Genomic DNA, 17,477 nt, shown 5'->3' on the forward strand with positions numbered 1-17,477 from the left:
CCCTGAGTTAGAGCTCTTTTGAAACCATTTTCATCTGACTCATAAAGCTGATATACTTGATTCTGTTCTAATTATAGTGCACCCAAATGCACTTTAAAAACAGGAGTTAGTGCTTCTGTTTCTCTTAGGTAGTGAGTCTGTCTCCCCACACTAATTGTCACACTACTAATGACACACAGACTCGCGCACACACACAATATATGTGTAGTTGCATGGCTGATTCAGTCCTCAGACTTGAGACTCTCCTCAGGTTTCAGATGGGCATTTTGTTTATTTACATTTATTCAATTAGACGCACATTCATCCATTAACTTATTATTATTAAAAGTGCCCAGCAACTCCTTTTTATTATTGCAAATGTTGCTCTGGCAAATGGACAGGGGGAGGCATTTTGTAACGACACAGAGACCAATCCAATCTGTGCTGTTCACTGACAGCTTCGGCAGCGAACTAACAGAACCAGTTCCAATTAAGTTCAGTCCCAGGCACAAAATTGTTGGTCCAACATGAAGCCGAACGTTCTTCCAAAGTGTTTTGCTACTCAAATTAGTCTGTGTGTACCCATCGATACTCTGACTCCATGGCATTCAAATTAGCCTGTCTGGAAAAACTGGTAAACAGGAATGCTGCTTAAGATACTCAATAGATTTACATGCTCTGGCTTGTCACCAAATAAATGACAGACTCTGGGGAAAGTCTTCTTGATCCTTCATTTCTGACTGGGAGCAGACTGGCTGAGATATATGTAAGTTATGTGGCTGCTTGGAAGCAGAAATTAAGCTGGGCAAAAATGGTGAAGTCTTACAAAACACTCTGTTATACCCTCCAACATTTCTTTTTTAAACTGGAGATGTTAGGAATTGAACCTGGAACCTTCTGTATGGAGAGCATGGATGGCATCCAACTAATGTGCTTTCATCACAAGGAACTTGCTCTGCTCTTTCGCTGCTCATGCTCCACATCATCCCCATATCTGCTCTAGAGGGCTGAGGGAACCTCCAGAACTGTTTTAGGGGTGTGTGCAAAGGTGGAGAGGCCTAACCCTAACATCCTGTTGCACAAGCAGAATTCCCTGAGCTGAAGGAACAAGTTAGCTGGGTACCACCCTGTGTGTTCAGCCACTGAACTGTGGTCTTTCCAGACATGTCACAACAGCTCTCCAATGGGCACCTTGAATCACACTTGCACAACCACATCCCACACAACAGCAGGACATGTTCCCCAAATCCTTGCATTAAAGATTCAACAAATGCAAAATACAGTGGTACCTCGAGTTAAGTACTTAATCCGTTCCGGAGGTCTGTTCTTACCCTGAAACTGTTCTTAACCTGAAGCACCACTTTAGCTAATGGGGCCTCCTGCTGCCGCCGCACCGCCGGAGCCCAATTTCTGTTCTTATCTTGGAGCAAAGTTCTTAACTTGAAGCACTATTTCTGGGTTAGAGAAGTGTGTAACCTGAAGCGTATGTAACCTGAAGCATATGTAACCCGAGGTACCACTGTATATTGAACACATACATGAAATGGACCCCAAGCAGTGAAAATTCAAGTACAGTGGTACCTCGGTTCTCGAACGTCTCCGTTGACGAATGTTTCAGAACCCGAACGGCGAAAACCCGGAAGCAAATGCTTCCGTTTTCAAAAACGTCTTGAAAGTCGAACGGTTTCCGCTGCATGTTTTTCAATTTTCTCAATTGAATTTGCAGGCGGCCCTTTGCGCCTCGATTTTTGAATGTTTCAGAACTCGAACAGTCTTCCAGAATGGCTTACGTTCAAGAACCGAGGTACCACTGTATAGGCCAGATATGTGGCTCCGATTCCTGCCATCTCAGCCTATCAGCACAGGCAAAGGTGGAAGGCCAGAAGAAGGGATGGGAAGTATTGCTTATCATGAGACCTTTTGCTGACTTTGACGCAAGCCAGCCAATGCTGGAAAGGCACTGGGACCTTTGACATAGGGCCAGTTATATTGCAGATGGAGGAGAAGTTATTCTCTATCACAGTGTGGAGTCCAATTCCAATGACCCTGTTGGAGATCAAGGCAGCCTTTTCCCTAGGACCATCACTCAGGTAGGAGATCTTGATCTCTGACAACAATCCCACTACCATTGCCATGCTCCCAATGTCTCCAGAGGAGAGGCAATGCGTATCCACCCAACAACACCAAGACCACTGCAGAGATAGAGTTTGGGTTGACCTCACGCTCCATGACTTACTGCTTAGACCCTCCCCATGAGGAAATACACTTCAGTGAAGTGTAGGCACGAGTATTCAGTGTAGCTAGTGTAATAGTTCTTTGGAGGAAGTGGGGTCAAGGGAGTCTTGGCAGCCAGGAAGAGAGGCCCAGTGTATAGACTAGCCACTGCAGAACCACTTTAAACATCGACCCGTCTTATTCACAGTCCTTCTCCTGTGGGACAGGGAGCGGTCAACTCAGAGGTTGTGCTCTGGGCAGCAGCTCCCTTCAACCCTTGCTTTGGGCTCAAACGATTGACAAACTTGCACATCTGTCTTCGGTGTTCAGTAGGATCCTTCATCTTGCAGGGGATCTCACATGTCTTCTGGCCTGAATTGCCTCGGCAGAACTCTCAACAGGCGTTTCCGGGCCCAATAGGAAACGTATACTTTGGGCGATCCCACTTTCTTCCAGATGCATGAAGATTACCAGGAGGGGCCCACAATGAATGCACCCAAACAGGTCTTTGGGCCTGTTTCTCGGTCACAGCAACAACCCACTCTTTTTTCAGCTGGTTGGACTAGGCTAGCAATGTTGTGCAAGGAAATCCAAATGCAAATTCAGATTGAGAAAGAAATGTGTATATTTACCACCCGAGAACTTGTGCAATTCGGAGTGAAAATAAAGAGCAATTTCGTTGAAGTAAAGTACCGTAATTGCCTGCATTCTTCAGATACATGGAGATAATTCCTGCTTAAGGCCATTGAATTTTATGTAGGAAGTGGAGGCATTAAGATTTCTCTTCCTTCAATGAACTGTATGTTTCCATATTCTTTCTCTTGCTGTTAACAGAATGTATGCCCAATTGCCCATCAATCTTCACATTTAACTTGGCTTGACTTCATAGGACTATATACACCATAAACCTGCATTATCTGCATTAACTTTTCTCAGCTACCAAGTTCATAGGTAAGTGTATTTGATCCTCAACATCTTGGTTTAACCCCTCAGTTAATAGTAACAACAAATACCTTAAACATGCACTCAGTTATGTCACTTTTCCATCCCAAACTTTACTTTCTGAATAAAATACAACCCAAACAAGCCAGCTTGGGTCCACCTATCGGGGTTCAGTATCAAAGCCTGGCTTTATTCTCCAGTTGAAAACATTTCAGTCAAGACATTCCATTAAGTACAATTCAGTGTCTATGAAAATCAATGGTGCAAGGGGAAACTGTTAAGAATTCCAGCAACCTACCTTAATAATCCTGTTTCTGGTCAGCCTTGGTACTTGTGGCTCTGTCCTGCAACCTTGTAGTGTAGGACTCTGAGAGCAATGTAACAAATAGCAGGGAAGAACTGGGTGGCTCAACCTGTCTCAAGGCAGAGGATGGAGAACAGCCCATTAATGACACCTCAGCCTCCACCTCAGAAATTACCACATGGCAAATGAAATCATCTATGGCAGTAGTCATTCTTTCCCTAACCTTGAAGACACTTTCCTTCCTTCTGTGATCTGCAAAGGTTGATATTTAAAATTGCTTGAACTGCATTTGCTGCTTAAAGTTGTAACCGTTTGCCAAATCAAAGCTTCAGCTTTGTTGTGTTGTTTTCAACTTCCCAAAGTCTTTCTCCTCACAGTGGAGAAATAGAGCAAACCTGTACCCCAAAACTGACAACTTTAAAGCTGTTTCTATTTTAGCTGTAAGCCACCTTGAGTCCCTGACAGGGAAAAAGGCAGGATGTGAATAAATACATTTACTACTAATCTGTGCCATTTTGTGTCAGGTGTTACAAGGAAGAGACATCACAGGAACTAATCTACATCTCTTCCAATGTCTGGTTTGACCCTAATTCTCACATTTTACTCAAGTGTTGTTGTTGGGGCTTTTTTGTATCCACAATCCACTCATACTTTGGGGGTTGTGCACAGGTGTAAATCATGTGGCCGTTACAAAACAGCTTTGCAGCATATGGTTATTTTGAGCTTATGGTAAATACCTTAGGGGTGTGTAGCTACAAAATGGAGTTTGATGTGTGAAGTGAGCTTCCTAAAAACAGTGAGCCCACCCAGGAATGGCTGTGGGAGGGGACACTGTTTTTTGCAGCTCAGCCTACATAATCCTGGTAAGAGAATATTGGCAGCAATGCTATTCAGCTGTTTGGGAATTGGATTTAGTCTCTAAAGTCTTTCGTTGAGAAAAGCAATGACAAACCTTGACAAACCTAGTAAAGGTAAAGGTAAAGGTACCCCTGCCCATACGGGCCAGTCGTGTCCGACTCTAGGGTTGTGCGCTCATCTCACTTAAGAGGCCGGGAGCCAGCGCTGTCTGCAGACACTTCCGGGTCACGTGGCCAGTGTGACGAAGCTGCTCTGGTGAGCCAGCACAGCAACGGAAACGCCGTTTACCTTCCCGCTATAAAGTGGTACCTATTTATCTACTTGCACTTAGGGGTGCTTTCGAACTGCTAGGTGGGCAGGAGCTGGGACCGAAAGATGGGAGCTCACCCCGCCGCGGGGATTCGAACCGCCGACCATATGATCGGCAAGTCCTAGGCACTGAGGTTTTACCCACAGCGCCACCCGTGTCCCCGTGACAAACCTAGACAGCATCTTACCAAACCTAGACAGCATCTTAAAAAGCAGAGACATCACCTTGCCAACAAAGGTCTATATAGCTAAAGCTATGGTTTTCCCAGTAGTGATGTATGGAAGTGAGAGCTGGACCATAAAGAAGGCTGATCGCCAAAGAATTGATGCTTTTGAATTCTGGTGCTGGAGGAGACTCTTGAGAGTCCCATGGACTGCAAGATCAAACCTATCCATTCTTAAGGAAATCAGCCCTGAGTGCTCACTGGAAGGACAGAACCTGAGGCTGAGGCTCCAATACTTTGGCCACCTCATGAGAAGAAAAGACTCCCTGGAAAAGACCCTGATGTTGGGAAAGATGGAGGGCACAAGGAGAAGGGGACGACAGAGGATGAGATGGTTGGACAGTGTTCTTGAAGCTACCAGCATGAGTTTGGCCAGGCTGCGGGAGACAGTGGAGGACAGGAGTGCCTGGCGTGCTCTGGTCCATGGGGTCACGAAGAGTCGGACACGACTAAATGACTAAACAACAACAACAACAACAACAACAGTTTTTCGTTCCCCAAAACAGCAGGTTGGTGCCTTTCTCCTGACCTGGCTTGAATTGGAACAGCAACCCTAGCTGCAGCATGTGAAGATTTGTGTGTTTCTGGATCAAAGCCTACAGGTTTCTTTTGATGAAGCAGAGACCATGTTACTTCTCACTTTCCTTTAAATGTCAGCTTTCCCATGCTCCCAAAATGACCGTGTCCCCAACCTGATGCCCTTCAGCTGTTGTTGAAATCCAACTCCCATCAGCCCCAGCTGAAAGGAAGGAACCAGGATCGCCTTTTCTAGGAAATGTTGCAAGAGCTCTACCTGCTGCAATCAGGTGCACATAAAGTCATAAGTATTTCCTCTTCAATGGGTGCCTGTGAGCTTCAAGGATGCATCATAATTTTAACAGGGATGACTTACTTAGCACTTACAGAAGACAATTGTTGCTGACATCAGTTCGTAAGTTGCTATAGCAGCTGTTAGCCAGAGCAGTCAACACCTTCCCCAAACACATAAGTGATGTACCCTGTGGCTTATTCCTCTCCTGAAGATATGCCACGTGGCAGTGGAGGTTTAGGGTCAGTTTTCCTTCTCCTAGATGGGCTATCTTCCCAGGTTGACGAGCCATATCACTTCCCCCTACAGCACATGCAGAAACTGCTTTCTTAACTGTTGGGCCTACTAGTAGTTGCTCAATCTGCCAGATCCTGTTTACACATGCAAGGAAAGTCCCTAACTCACCAAGGATTTGAGACCAATCATCTGATTTAGCTGGAGTCAAAGCTGTTTCCTGGGGTGTGGCCACTGTCCCATGCTGACAGCTTCTAGGAGCCACAAGTAAAAGATGAATGGGGACCATATGTGAACAAACTACCCCAGAAGGATTATGGCATGTCCTCCACCAGAGTTACTACCCCTCCCCTAACACTCCATACACCCTGTTTGAAATATATATACAGTGGTACCTCACAAAATTAAAAGACGCCTGCTCCTTGGGAGAAAGGTGATGGCAAATCTAGACAGCATCTTAAAAAGTAGAGACATCACCTTACCAACAAAGGTCCGTATAGTTAAAGCCATGGTTTTCCCAGTAGTGATGTATGGAAGTGAGAGCTGGACCATAAAGAAGGCTGATCGCCGAAGAATTGATGCTTTTGAATTATGGTGCTGGAGGAGACTCTTGAGAGTCCCATGGACTGCAAGAAGATCAAACGCATCCATTCTTAAGGAAATCAGACCTGAGTGCTCACTGGAAGGACAGATCGTGAAGTTGAGGCTCCAATACTTTGGCCACCTCATGAGAAGAGAAGACTCCCTGGAAAAGACCCTGATGTTGGGAAAGATGGAGGGCACAAGGAGAAGGGGACGACAGAGGATGAGTTGGTTGGATAGTGTTCTCGAAGCTACAAACATGAGCCTGACCAAACTGCGGGAGGCGGTGGAAGACAGGAGTGCCTGGCGTGCTCTGGTCCATGGGGCCACGAAGAGTCGGACACGACTAAACGACTAAACAACAACAACCTCAGGTTACATATGCTTCTGGTTACAGACTCTGCTAACCCAGAAATAGTGCTTCAGGTTAAGAACTTTGCTTCAGGATGAGAACAGAAATCGTGCTCCAGCGGCGCGGCAGCAACAGGAGGCCCCATTAGCTAAAGTGGTGCTTCAGATTAAGAACAGTTTCAGGTTAAGAACGGACCTCCGGAATGAATTAAGTACTTAACCTGAGGTACCACTGTATAACAAACTTGCAGAAGCCCATATTTCCATGTACTTGGGCTTCTGCAAGTTGGACCTTATGAGCAGTGCTATTTTTCTGGGGAAAGAGGTGCCAGAACTCACCACGACCACCTCCCATGTTCTCTTAGAATGCCAATGGCGCCCACCTGAGAGGTGCTGGAACTGAGTTCTGGCAAGTTCCGGCTGAAAAAAAAGCCAAGTCAAGAGTATGAGCTTCATGTGACATCATTCATCATTCTCCCTCTGCTCAAGGGCCTAATCCTGAAGCTCCTCTGGAGCAGGAGGATAGTATTGACTTAGAGCAATGGTTTGTGGAAGGACACAGTTCGGGAACTGACAGTTGGGCTGAGCTGGGAGAAGAGCAAGCAAGGGAAGAGGATCAGGAAGAGAGAGAGCTGGCTGAATCTCCCTCACTAGAAAGTATGCATCCCATGAGCCCAAGAGCCAGGCGTCTGGATAGGGCAGCCTCTCAGAAGGCTCAGTGGTGGAGGGATCATGCGGTGAGGAGACGGGAAGACGGAAGTAACTAGAGGGAAGTGGGAGGAACTCAATTGGGAGCACCTGCACTGTGAGAATGGATGCTGGATGTTTGTGCTGTGTTCAATAAACCTCTATGTTGCTGCAAAAGACTGCTTTCGCTTCGTGCTGTTATCTACAGAGAGGCGGAAGGTAAGCCTTGACACATAAGTAGAGTAGATGTCCTCCTCCCTGTTAAGTGGAGGAGGTTACCTCTGTGCTGCGCAAGCAGGACTCTTGGAGGCAAGATGACTTACTTGCCAACCCTGCAGAATGAGAAGAGCTGGGTGTGTGGACACTGTGTACAAAACCTATTATCTCTCCATCACTTGCCATCCTGTGCTGCAATCGCTCAGGTGATACCAGATCATTGTTTCCAAGGGAACAACACAGGGCAACTTGGCTTTCTGTCATTTTTATCCTGATAATCAGCCTGTGCTCTGCTGGCTCCAAAATCAGTTTCATTGAAAGTGCTTTGAGGCATGTCCAGCCAAGTGTCACTATGTCTTAATTTTAAGACATGACTGCCAAGAGGTGAGGCTTGGAAACACAAGGAAGCCCAAGCAAATCATGCTATATTACACAAGTTTATTTTAAGTTACAGCACGGATCAACAGCTGTTGTTTCAATAGAGTCGTCTAGTTGCTTCTTATAAAGATGTGTATTATTAATATAGGGTTATAAATGCATTGGTATGATTACAAAGCTGACTGAAAGAACCCAGTTTAACTTCCTAGTCAGAACTGGCCAATTGTAACTGACCCAGCCATTAAATCAATTTTTAACACAGCGCTGCTCCTGCTTCTTGTTCTGAATAGTTTTCAGTGAGAATGTGAGACCTACACTAGCAAAAATGCTCATTCAAATTTTGAACAGGATTAACCTGTGGACCTTAAGATGTAGATAATTTCAGCAGTATGGGTCACTGTTCACTCCCAATGCATTCTTTATTTCCTCAGGAGGAAAAGAAGGGGAAGTCCAGTCATGTAATGTTGGATACCATCCAAGGGGCATAGCCGCCGCCTTCTCCTCAGCATAACATTATTTGCCACTTCTTTTATTGGGGTGCTGGGCTCCCTCTGAGACACCCTGACCCTGCAGAAAATGTTCTCTGGGGTCCTGCTGGCCATCTTTAGCATGGGGCAGCTGCAAAAATAGATGAATGCAGTCTTCCATTCCACCAAGTGGGATACTATGAGACACTATTGTGGTGGTTTGGTCTTCAATAATATTTTGGACTTTCCCCCCCAACAAACGTTTTCCTGCTGCAGAGGTGAAAGGTTCAGAGACTGGCATGTGAATCCCTAACATTCCTGCGACAGCAGCAACCCTCTGTCCTGTGGGCTGCCCTACATTTGCTGTATCAAGAAGGGTGGGTGAATGATGATGATGGTTGTATTTTTATTCTTTGTAACCAGGCCGCGGGTGGCGCTGTGGGTTAAACCACAGAGCCTAGGACTTGCTGATCAGAAGGTCGGCAGTTCGAATCCCCGCCACGGGGTGAGCTCCCCTTGCTCGGTCCCTGCTCCTGCCAACCTAGCAGTTTGAAAGCACGTCAAAGTGCAAGTAGATAAATAGGTACCAATCCAGTGGGAAGGTAAACGGTGTTTCCGTGCGCTGCTCTGGTTCACCAGAAGCAGCTTAGTTATGCTGGCCACATGACCCAGAAGCTGTACGCCGGCTCCCTCGGCCAATAAAGCGAGATGAGCGCCGCAACCCCAGAGTCGGCCATGACTGGACCTAATGGTCAGGGGTCCCTTTACCTCTACCTAACCAGGCCATCTGATTGGATTGCTGCAGCCACTCTGCCCAGTTTCCAACAAATATAATAAAACATCAAAGATTGAAATTTCCCTATACATTATCCTGCTGGTCCTAGCATTGTCCAGCTCTGGATGCTGGAACCAGTAACGCCAAGATCCCCACAGTCTCAACCTGTCTCAGGTTGTCAGAGGCATTTTCCTGCATTGCAGTTGGTTGGGCCAGATGTCTCTTAGGATTCCTTCCATCTCTACAATTATTCGATTCTCTCCGCTACCTTCATTTGAATATTGCTGTTCTCATCCCCCTAAATAGTACTGATTTTCTGTATTCCGAATATCAAAAGTCCCAGTACATCTGAGGAAATGAAAGAAATGGCAAGAAAATAAGGTACTGACTAAGAGCAACTCCATACGAGAGAGGGGGGGGGGTTTCGCGGGGACAGCGGAGGGAGAAATAATAACATTGTGAGCTCGTATAAAGTTCTCTCTAGCTGCAGAAAAGAGCACATAACACATGAACAGTTTGTTCTGTGCTCATGATATTGTTGACCAGATTTAACATAATCTGAAGCCCGAAATCTAGATACGTTAAGACAGTGTTTCCCAAACTTGGGTCTCCAGCTGTTTTTTGGACTACAACTCCCATCATCCCTGACCACTGGTCTTGCTAGCTAGGGATGATGGAAGTTGTAGTCCAAAAACAGCCAGTCACCCAAGTTTGGGAAACACTGCTTTAAGAGGAGAGCTCCTTCTGTCAGTGGATTATAACAGATTGCTAATTATCTGTATTCAACACATGAATGCCAGCAATTACTACTTCCTTGGCCTGGAGGATGTGAGGTTGCCAGCAAACTATGCAATGAGGCAACGATGATTGGTACAAACAATAGCGAATACCTATAATCATTATTGTGCTAGCGTTTTAATGGCCATGGATGGAAGGCAAATTATGAAAGGGGTCTCCTGTCTTACCAACAGAGGAAGAGAAGTGATGCACAGGGTAGGAATGTTCATCCTATTTCAGGGTTTGTCCATTTCCCCCCTCATCAGCTTGGACTACTGCAATGCGCTCTACGTGGGGCTACCTTTGAAGGTGACTCGGAAACTACAGCTAATCCAGAATGCGGCAGCTAGACTGGTGACTGGGGGCGGCCGCCGAGACCACATAACACCGGTCTTGAAAGACCTACATTGGCTCCCAGTACGTTTCCGAGCACAATTCAAAGTGCTGGTGTTGACCTTTAAAGCCCTAAACGGTCTCGGCCCAGTATACCTGAAGGAGCGTCTCCACCCCCATCGTTCTGCCCAGACGCTGAGGTCCAGCGCCGAGGGCCTTCTGGCGGTTCCCTCATTGCGAGAAGTGAGGCTACAGGGAACCAGGCAGAGGGCCTTTTCGGTAGTGGCGCCCGCCCTGTGGAACGCCCTCCCATCAGATGTCAAAACGATAAACAACTACCTGACATTCAGAAGACATCTTAAGGCAGCCCTGTTCAGGGAAGTTTTTAATGTATGATATTTTAGTGTTTTTTGGTTTCTATGGAAGCCGCCCAGAGTGGCTGGGGAAACCCAGCCAGATGGGCGGGGTACAAATAATAAATTATTATTATTATTATCAAGGATGTGCTGCGGTTCTCTAGAGATTAGCAGATCAAGTTGCCTTATATCCTGTGGGATAGCTCAGACAGCAGAGCATGAGACTCTGCATCTCAGGGTCCTGGGTTCGAGCCCCACGTTGGGCAAAAAGATTCCTGCATTGCAGGGGGTTGGACTAAATGACCCTCACGGTCCCTTACAATTCTATATTATCAGATCACTGGTCCACCAAGGCCCTGTGTTGCTGCACTGACTTTTAGTAGTCCTCCAAGGAATGGGGGGACGGCCGGCGATTCTTTCCTAGCCCTATACAACAAAGGCCACAAAACAGAAGAGAATAATAAAAAATCACAAGAGCATTCACTTTAGTTTCCGTGCATGTCCCTTCATAGTCAATACTGGCTCCCCCTTCTCACAGCTTTATATATTTCACCTGGGAAAACAGGTTTAAAAAATAGTGAAGAATGAAGAAACAATATGGATAAGATCAACAGGAAATATTTGGGATATAGAACTCCTCTTGCGGGGGGGGGGGGGGAGCAATTATTGAATGTGTTAATTTGAATGGAAGTCCAAAACTCTGTAGCTGTCAATAAGGGATTAAGATCAAGACTGAATGTAATTGGATTAATTATTGTAAGACTCGGAAGCAGGATGAAATAAAATCATCTCACCTTGAAATCTAGCGCGAAGGAAGTCATACAAAGTGTATAATTGGCTATATAATTGATATATATTTGAATTTGAATTGTAATTTGACATTGGTAAAATGTGGTTTATATTGGATTTTAATAATAAATATTTATAAAATAAACAAATAAATACAGTCATACCTCAAGGTTAAAGTTGCTTCAGGTTGAGCGTTTTCGGGTTGCGCTCTGCGGCGACCCGGAAGTAATGGAACGCATCACTTCCGGGTTTCGCCGCTCGCACTAACGCTCAAAATGATGTCACACGCATGCACAGAAGTGGTGAATTGCGACCCGTGCACTCATGGGTTGCGTTCGCTTCAGGATGCAAACGGGGCTCCGGAACAGATCCCCTTCGCATCCAGAGGTACCACTGTAATAGTGAACTACTGCTATGGAAAGAAGAGATGGAAAGTTCCTGCTATTTCCCCCTCTCTCTTCCATAGCAACTTGGGTGAGAACAAGAGGAAGGACTCCAGTTGTCCCACCTGCCCTTACAGCCTTGACTGGGCTGGCCCTACTATTAGGCAGAGTGCAGTGACTGATGTGCTTGGTGGGGGAACTGGGTAACAATAATAGCTCCAACCACTGCCCCCAAGCACCTTGAACTCGCAAGCCCTGTGCCCCCTAAACTGGGCTGCTGGCCTCAAGTGTTGATCTCAGTGTTGAAGTTAAGATTCAACGGCTGGTTGGGTTGCAATCTGTATGTGGACCAGGAAGGGGCTCCTTCTTATTCTTTGCATAAGACACCAAACATCTTGGGCGGCAACTCTCCAAATCCTGAAGAGTTATAACCAAGCTTCCTGAGCTTCTTTGAGCTGTTTGTGTAGGGAAGTTGTAGGAAAACAGAAGACCTGCTTGCATTTGCAAGAGAGAATGCCACTTGTCGCTCAACGAGACTTTTATTTCAACAGATGCAAAGAGAATTGCATTTAATCATATAAAATCTGAACAGTACAAAAGGAATATTTTAAAATCAGCATATGAATAATAATACAAAAGTTGATCATAACATTGATGCTGGTGTTTTGCTTTGGATTATTACAGACGTAAGAATTAACATGCTGGACCAGGCCAAGGTCTACATAGCCAAATGGACTGTTCCCACTGGGGCTGTCAACAACCCAGGGGAAAAATGGAGCTCTCCTCCCCTCTTTCTGGCCACTGTTGCCAAGAAGAGAATAGGATGGGTAGCTCAATCAGTTAGTGTGTGGTGCTGATAACTCCAAGGTCACATGTTTGATCCCCGTATGGGACAGTTGCACATTCCTGCATTGCAGGGCGTTGGACTGGATGACCCTCAGGGTCCCTTCCATCTCTACAATTTTATGGTTCTATGTATTCAGAGACAGGTGGGGGGGGGTGAGGCTAAACAGCAAGTGCTATCTTGTGGAGGAAGACCACAAAATTCCCCTTGGACATTGTTGAGGATTGCAGATTGAAGGCAAATAACACAATGCAGGCATGTGGGAGGCAGAAAGAAGAAGTCATCTCTTCTGTGCTGGCTGGCTGGAGTGAGCAAGCAGCAAGGAAGAGGATGAAGAACAGAGAACGAGGTTCAGGTAAGGGGCAGGCAGCCAGTATTGCATTTAGACTGCAGAGCCAAATGGATTCTAAATTCATAAATCTGTGCTTCGACAGCTATCATGATTAGTGCTACATGTGAAACATCTTTCTATTGCTAACGGTTTTTGAACACTGGCACAGAGTTGTAAAATGTGACAAAACATTTGCAGTTTGGGACGATCCAAGGTCTTGCCAATAGCGGCTGGACTAGATCAGTAATTTAAGGACAGCAAAACCATGGGAGAAAACATTAAGAGAGTAATGTGATTAATTTGGGGGTTGTCATAATTAAAGATATGCCATGCCCCAGTAATTGTTCACTGATGAAAGAGCTCCCTAGCACAACTCATGTCAAGAAATGTGACCACAGATTGTGTTCTTCCTCTGAAATGAATGGAGCAGTCTGAAGAGGCGAGAGATCTGTGCTTATCTCCATGCAGCTGACCACACAGGCACTGCAGTCTTAATCAGACATGCATTCCAAAGCAGCCAGTAGGGTTTACTTGCAAATAAATGTTTGCAGGGTTGCAGCCTCAGCATGGTAGAAAGAGCGTGTTGATTGTACTTGCATTTGTCAAGTTAAGGGGAGTACTAATGAAGCCTCTGTAGTACTTAGAATTTGTCTGAGAGTGAAATTGTAAATCCAGCCTTAAATTTAAAGTAACAGAATAACTGATTAAGATGGCATCATAAAAGAAGGGGGGGGGGGTCTCTTGCCATGGCTTGAAAACGAAACCCTACCAATATCCAAATGTTGATCCGGTACATCAAACATGGTCAGGACTAAAGATGCATTTCATGTCAATACACTCACGCACTTGGGATCTGCCGTATTTGGCTTCATTTGTAAATTAGTTTCCTTTGGAATCATTATCAGACAACTTTCATGATCAGTGTTGATGCCTTTCAACAAGTAGTCGGTACATCCAGGTAGACAATTGCACAGAGGAGGTCGGAAATTTCTGTCTGGGTAGAAAAAGAGCAGAAGCCATTTTCATTCTTCCTCCAAACGGGAAACCGATTTTAAGAACTTCCTATACCTATAAGCAGAGCTATTAAAAATGCCAGGTTGCCACACAGGTACAACAGCAGCAGTATCACTTCACTTTTCACCTAGAAAGGAAACAAAATTAAAACAATGAAAATTCTGCTTAACAGTTATACGTTTTTGAATTTTATTTCCGCAGTTTGTACGCAGCTTAATCACAATCTCTACATGATATACAGTTTGAGATCTTCCATGAGAAAGATCTGTTCATTATACAGTGGTACCTCAGGTTAAGAACTTAATTCATTCTGGAGGTCCGTTCTTAATCTGAAACTGTTCTTAACCTGGAGCATCACTTTACCTAATGGGGCCCTCTTGCTGCCGCTGCACCACTGCTGCGTGATTTCTGTTCTCATCCTGAAGCAAAGTTCTTAACCCGAGGTACTATATCTGGGTTAGCGGAGTCTGTAACCTGAAGTGTCTGTAACCCGAGGTACCACTGTATGCCTTTTGAACGGCTCATCGATGTTCATAAAAAAGAGAGAAGACCTAATAACTGTGGCCTGGCAAGTTTGTCAACACACCACCTGCCCCCTTCCTGAAGCAACTTAGCTTTTTTTGGCTTCCTCCAGACTTTTTTTTGGGGGGGGTATTATTCTGCAAAATGCCATTGATGCAATAATACTGCATTAGTGGTGGGTTTATATTGGACTGTCCACATGCCATTCCACATTATTAGTTTTTCTGTGATGCTGCCCCAATGTTGTTGGATTCTTGCTGTCTGGAAGGGCACTCATGTGCTATAGCGCAACAAAAGCAGGCCAAATAAATAAATAAATGCCAGAATATTTGTGATTGCAAGGCTTCAACAGGAAGTTACAGGATGCACACCGACTGGAAACAAAGTAGTATAACTGCCTCCAAACTTTTGCAGGTGCACATATAAGCACTCCAATACTCTCTTGAGCACAAATCATAATACATGCATAATAAAAATAATGCCTGGAGGGTTCCTTAAAGTGGGGCGGAGGAGGACTGGAACCCCATTCATATAGTTAGCTAGCAACATTTTCAATATTGTTTGGTTTTCCCAATAACCTTCTGGTTTAGAGCTTCCACTCAAGTAGAAATCTAAGAAAACAAAACACTGATAATGACTGCAAGAACAAAAAGATTACCTTGGTGTTTGAATCTTCATACATTTCTGTAAAACACAAAGCAAAACAAAAAACAGGAATGTTATAAATTCCTACTTGCGTGCTTTGTTAAGAAAAGCTTTTTATACATAGATCCAAATCAAGCTTCACCTTTCTTTTTCAACCACAGAGTTACATCCATCAGGATAGCAGCTAAGACTTCCCAGGCCACAAAGCCTCCCATTGTTTTAACCATCCATTGGCTAGGAGAGCTGCTGAGCATCTGCAGTCCCAGAAATATGGCGGCAACTAAAGAAGGAAGAGGCGAGGCATTAGACCTTTCCATGATCTGGTGCTTCCAAATGGAAACTTAACACCACAAACAGGTTGCTTTAGCAACAGGGTTGGGACATTGTTGTTTTTAACATCAAATTTTCCTCGCAAAGATAAAATCTGAATCAAATAGGAGGGGGGGATTTAGGGGCGGCATATTGGCATCCATGACATTGTGTGAACATTGTTGCATGAATGAGGAACACTGATACCACAGCATCTGATACCTACAAACGCATGTGGAAAAATAGCCTGTTGGAGACACACTGGCTGGTTATTTTTAATAAAAAAATCTAGGCGTAATATTCAATACATTTCATCCCCCAGCTACAGGACGCAAATGGTACAGGAGAAGTTTTATCACCACCCCAACCGGGTTCATAAAGTGTCCCTGAAATCCTGCCTCCTTGAATTTTTATATTTTGGGTCGTGTTCAGCTAACACCTTGCGCACGTGGAATGACTTCCGCTTGCACAATGGAAATGTTTCCACCTCTCTCTGTGCATGCCCTGCACCCTCCCCAAATCTGCTTGGGGGGGGCATTGTGAGAAAACTCCAGAACAAAATTAGGAGGCACATTAACAAGAAAGGGCACAAGCCTTGTACAAGCAAAAGGTCTTCTACACAGGCGAAGAGTGAGTTGAATACTGCCCTATAAACATACATTGGGGTTTTTTGACCACTTAAAACTATCAGGCCTTTCCACAGTCTGAAGATTCCTCCCCAGTCTACAGAATTTGCAGGACTCCCAGAAAATAAGAAGTAAAAATACAGTTATGCCATTATCTCTGTAATATGGGTATACAATATGTCCTGTCTTACTTTTGCAAACGTTAACCTGGAGCCCTTGCAACAGAAATGGCCCACTTGTACTTAGGTTTCTCTGAACAATGCAAAGCTAGAACCTTTCTTGTTCAAAACAAAAACAGATTCCCTGCAGCCTGATTTTGAACAGACGTGTTTGGAGCTAAGTCATGCCGAGTTTTGCTTATGTATATTACCTGCTATTGTGTTCCAGGTATCTACCTATTGCTGGAGTTTCTCAGTATGTGTCCTTAGGAATAGGGTGTTCACATTCCACTGCAGCTACCGGCCTAATTTTACTGAGGTGGGTGGCATCTCATTCTGTGCTGCATCATCTAAGCCTTGCGCATTTCTAGACTGCCTTCCTCAGTGGGAATCGAGCATCCTACTTGTAAGTTACAACAGAAGCACCCATCCACTTACCTGCCAAAACTTTGATGACTAATGCGTTTAGCATGTGAAACCAATTAAAAATAAACCTCCTGTTGGTGCAATGCAAAACACTGTTAGATATCTTTGCTCTCCCAAGGAGTAAACATCAGCTGGTTACATCATGCCTACTCTGTCCATTGCATTCTCCTTGTGGCGGAGCAGACTTTGAGAGGGCAGTAAGGTTCAGTTCCACTAAATAGGAGGTGGAGAACTCATCTAGCACACCTATGGCTGCCACTGGGGGAAATGGAGCACAGCCATGCTGCTGTTAGCCTATTGAAACATGTTCAGAGGGCATGTGCCACTGACTACAAATTGGTGGGGTGCAACAGCAGCGAATGCTGGTGCCTTCAAGTTCTGCTTGAGGACTTCCTATAAAGTATCTGGCTGGTCTCTGCTTGAAACGCAATGATGAATGAGATGGCTCTTTATTCTGCTCCAGCAGGCCTCTTTTTAGGCACACCAGTGTATTCAGTTCACATTCCAGATTTGTTTTCTGTAAGTCCTAAAGGCACCGCACCAGAGCAAAGCATTATCTTTCCCAAATGCAATAGGGGTTGGTTTGTTTTTACCGTGAGCCAGAAAACAACAAGGCACTGGATGTCGTCAACAGTG

The 17,477-nt window shown here is 45.0% G+C and overlaps 2 protein-coding genes across 3 annotated transcripts in view; both read right to left on the minus strand.

Annotated features, from left to right (window-relative positions):
- The window catches only part of LOC114598429 (uncharacterized), a 29,781-nt gene extending 26,282 nt beyond the window's left edge, over positions 1 to 3,499 (minus strand). For both annotated transcript variants that reach the window (XM_077928443.1, XM_077928442.1), the window contains exon 1: positions 3,434 to 3,499. The gene's annotated coding sequence lies outside the window, so the exon portion shown is untranslated. The remainder of the gene's footprint in view (positions 1 to 3,433) is intronic.
- Positions 3,500 to 12,616: 9,117 nt separating this feature from the next.
- The window catches only part of LOC114596577 (putative ferric-chelate reductase 1), a 37,877-nt gene continuing 33,016 nt past the window's right edge, over positions 12,617 to 17,477 (minus strand). Inside the window, exons 15-18 of the mRNA XM_077928444.1 lie at positions 16,854 to 16,912; positions 15,465 to 15,602; positions 15,336 to 15,361; positions 12,617 to 14,282 (exon numbers count right to left, since the gene is read on the minus strand). Coding sequence (XP_077784570.1) covers positions 14,193 to 14,282; positions 15,336 to 15,361; positions 15,465 to 15,602; positions 16,854 to 16,912 — 313 coding nt within the window. The 3' untranslated portion in view covers positions 12,617 to 14,192. The remainder of the gene's footprint in view (positions 14,283 to 15,335; positions 15,362 to 15,464; positions 15,603 to 16,853; positions 16,913 to 17,477) is intronic.

Source organism: Podarcis muralis, chromosome 5, assembly GCF_964188315.1.
Source record: "Podarcis muralis chromosome 5, rPodMur119.hap1.1, whole genome shotgun sequence".
NCBI classification, from domain to species: domain Eukaryota; kingdom Metazoa; phylum Chordata; class Lepidosauria; order Squamata; family Lacertidae; genus Podarcis; species Podarcis muralis.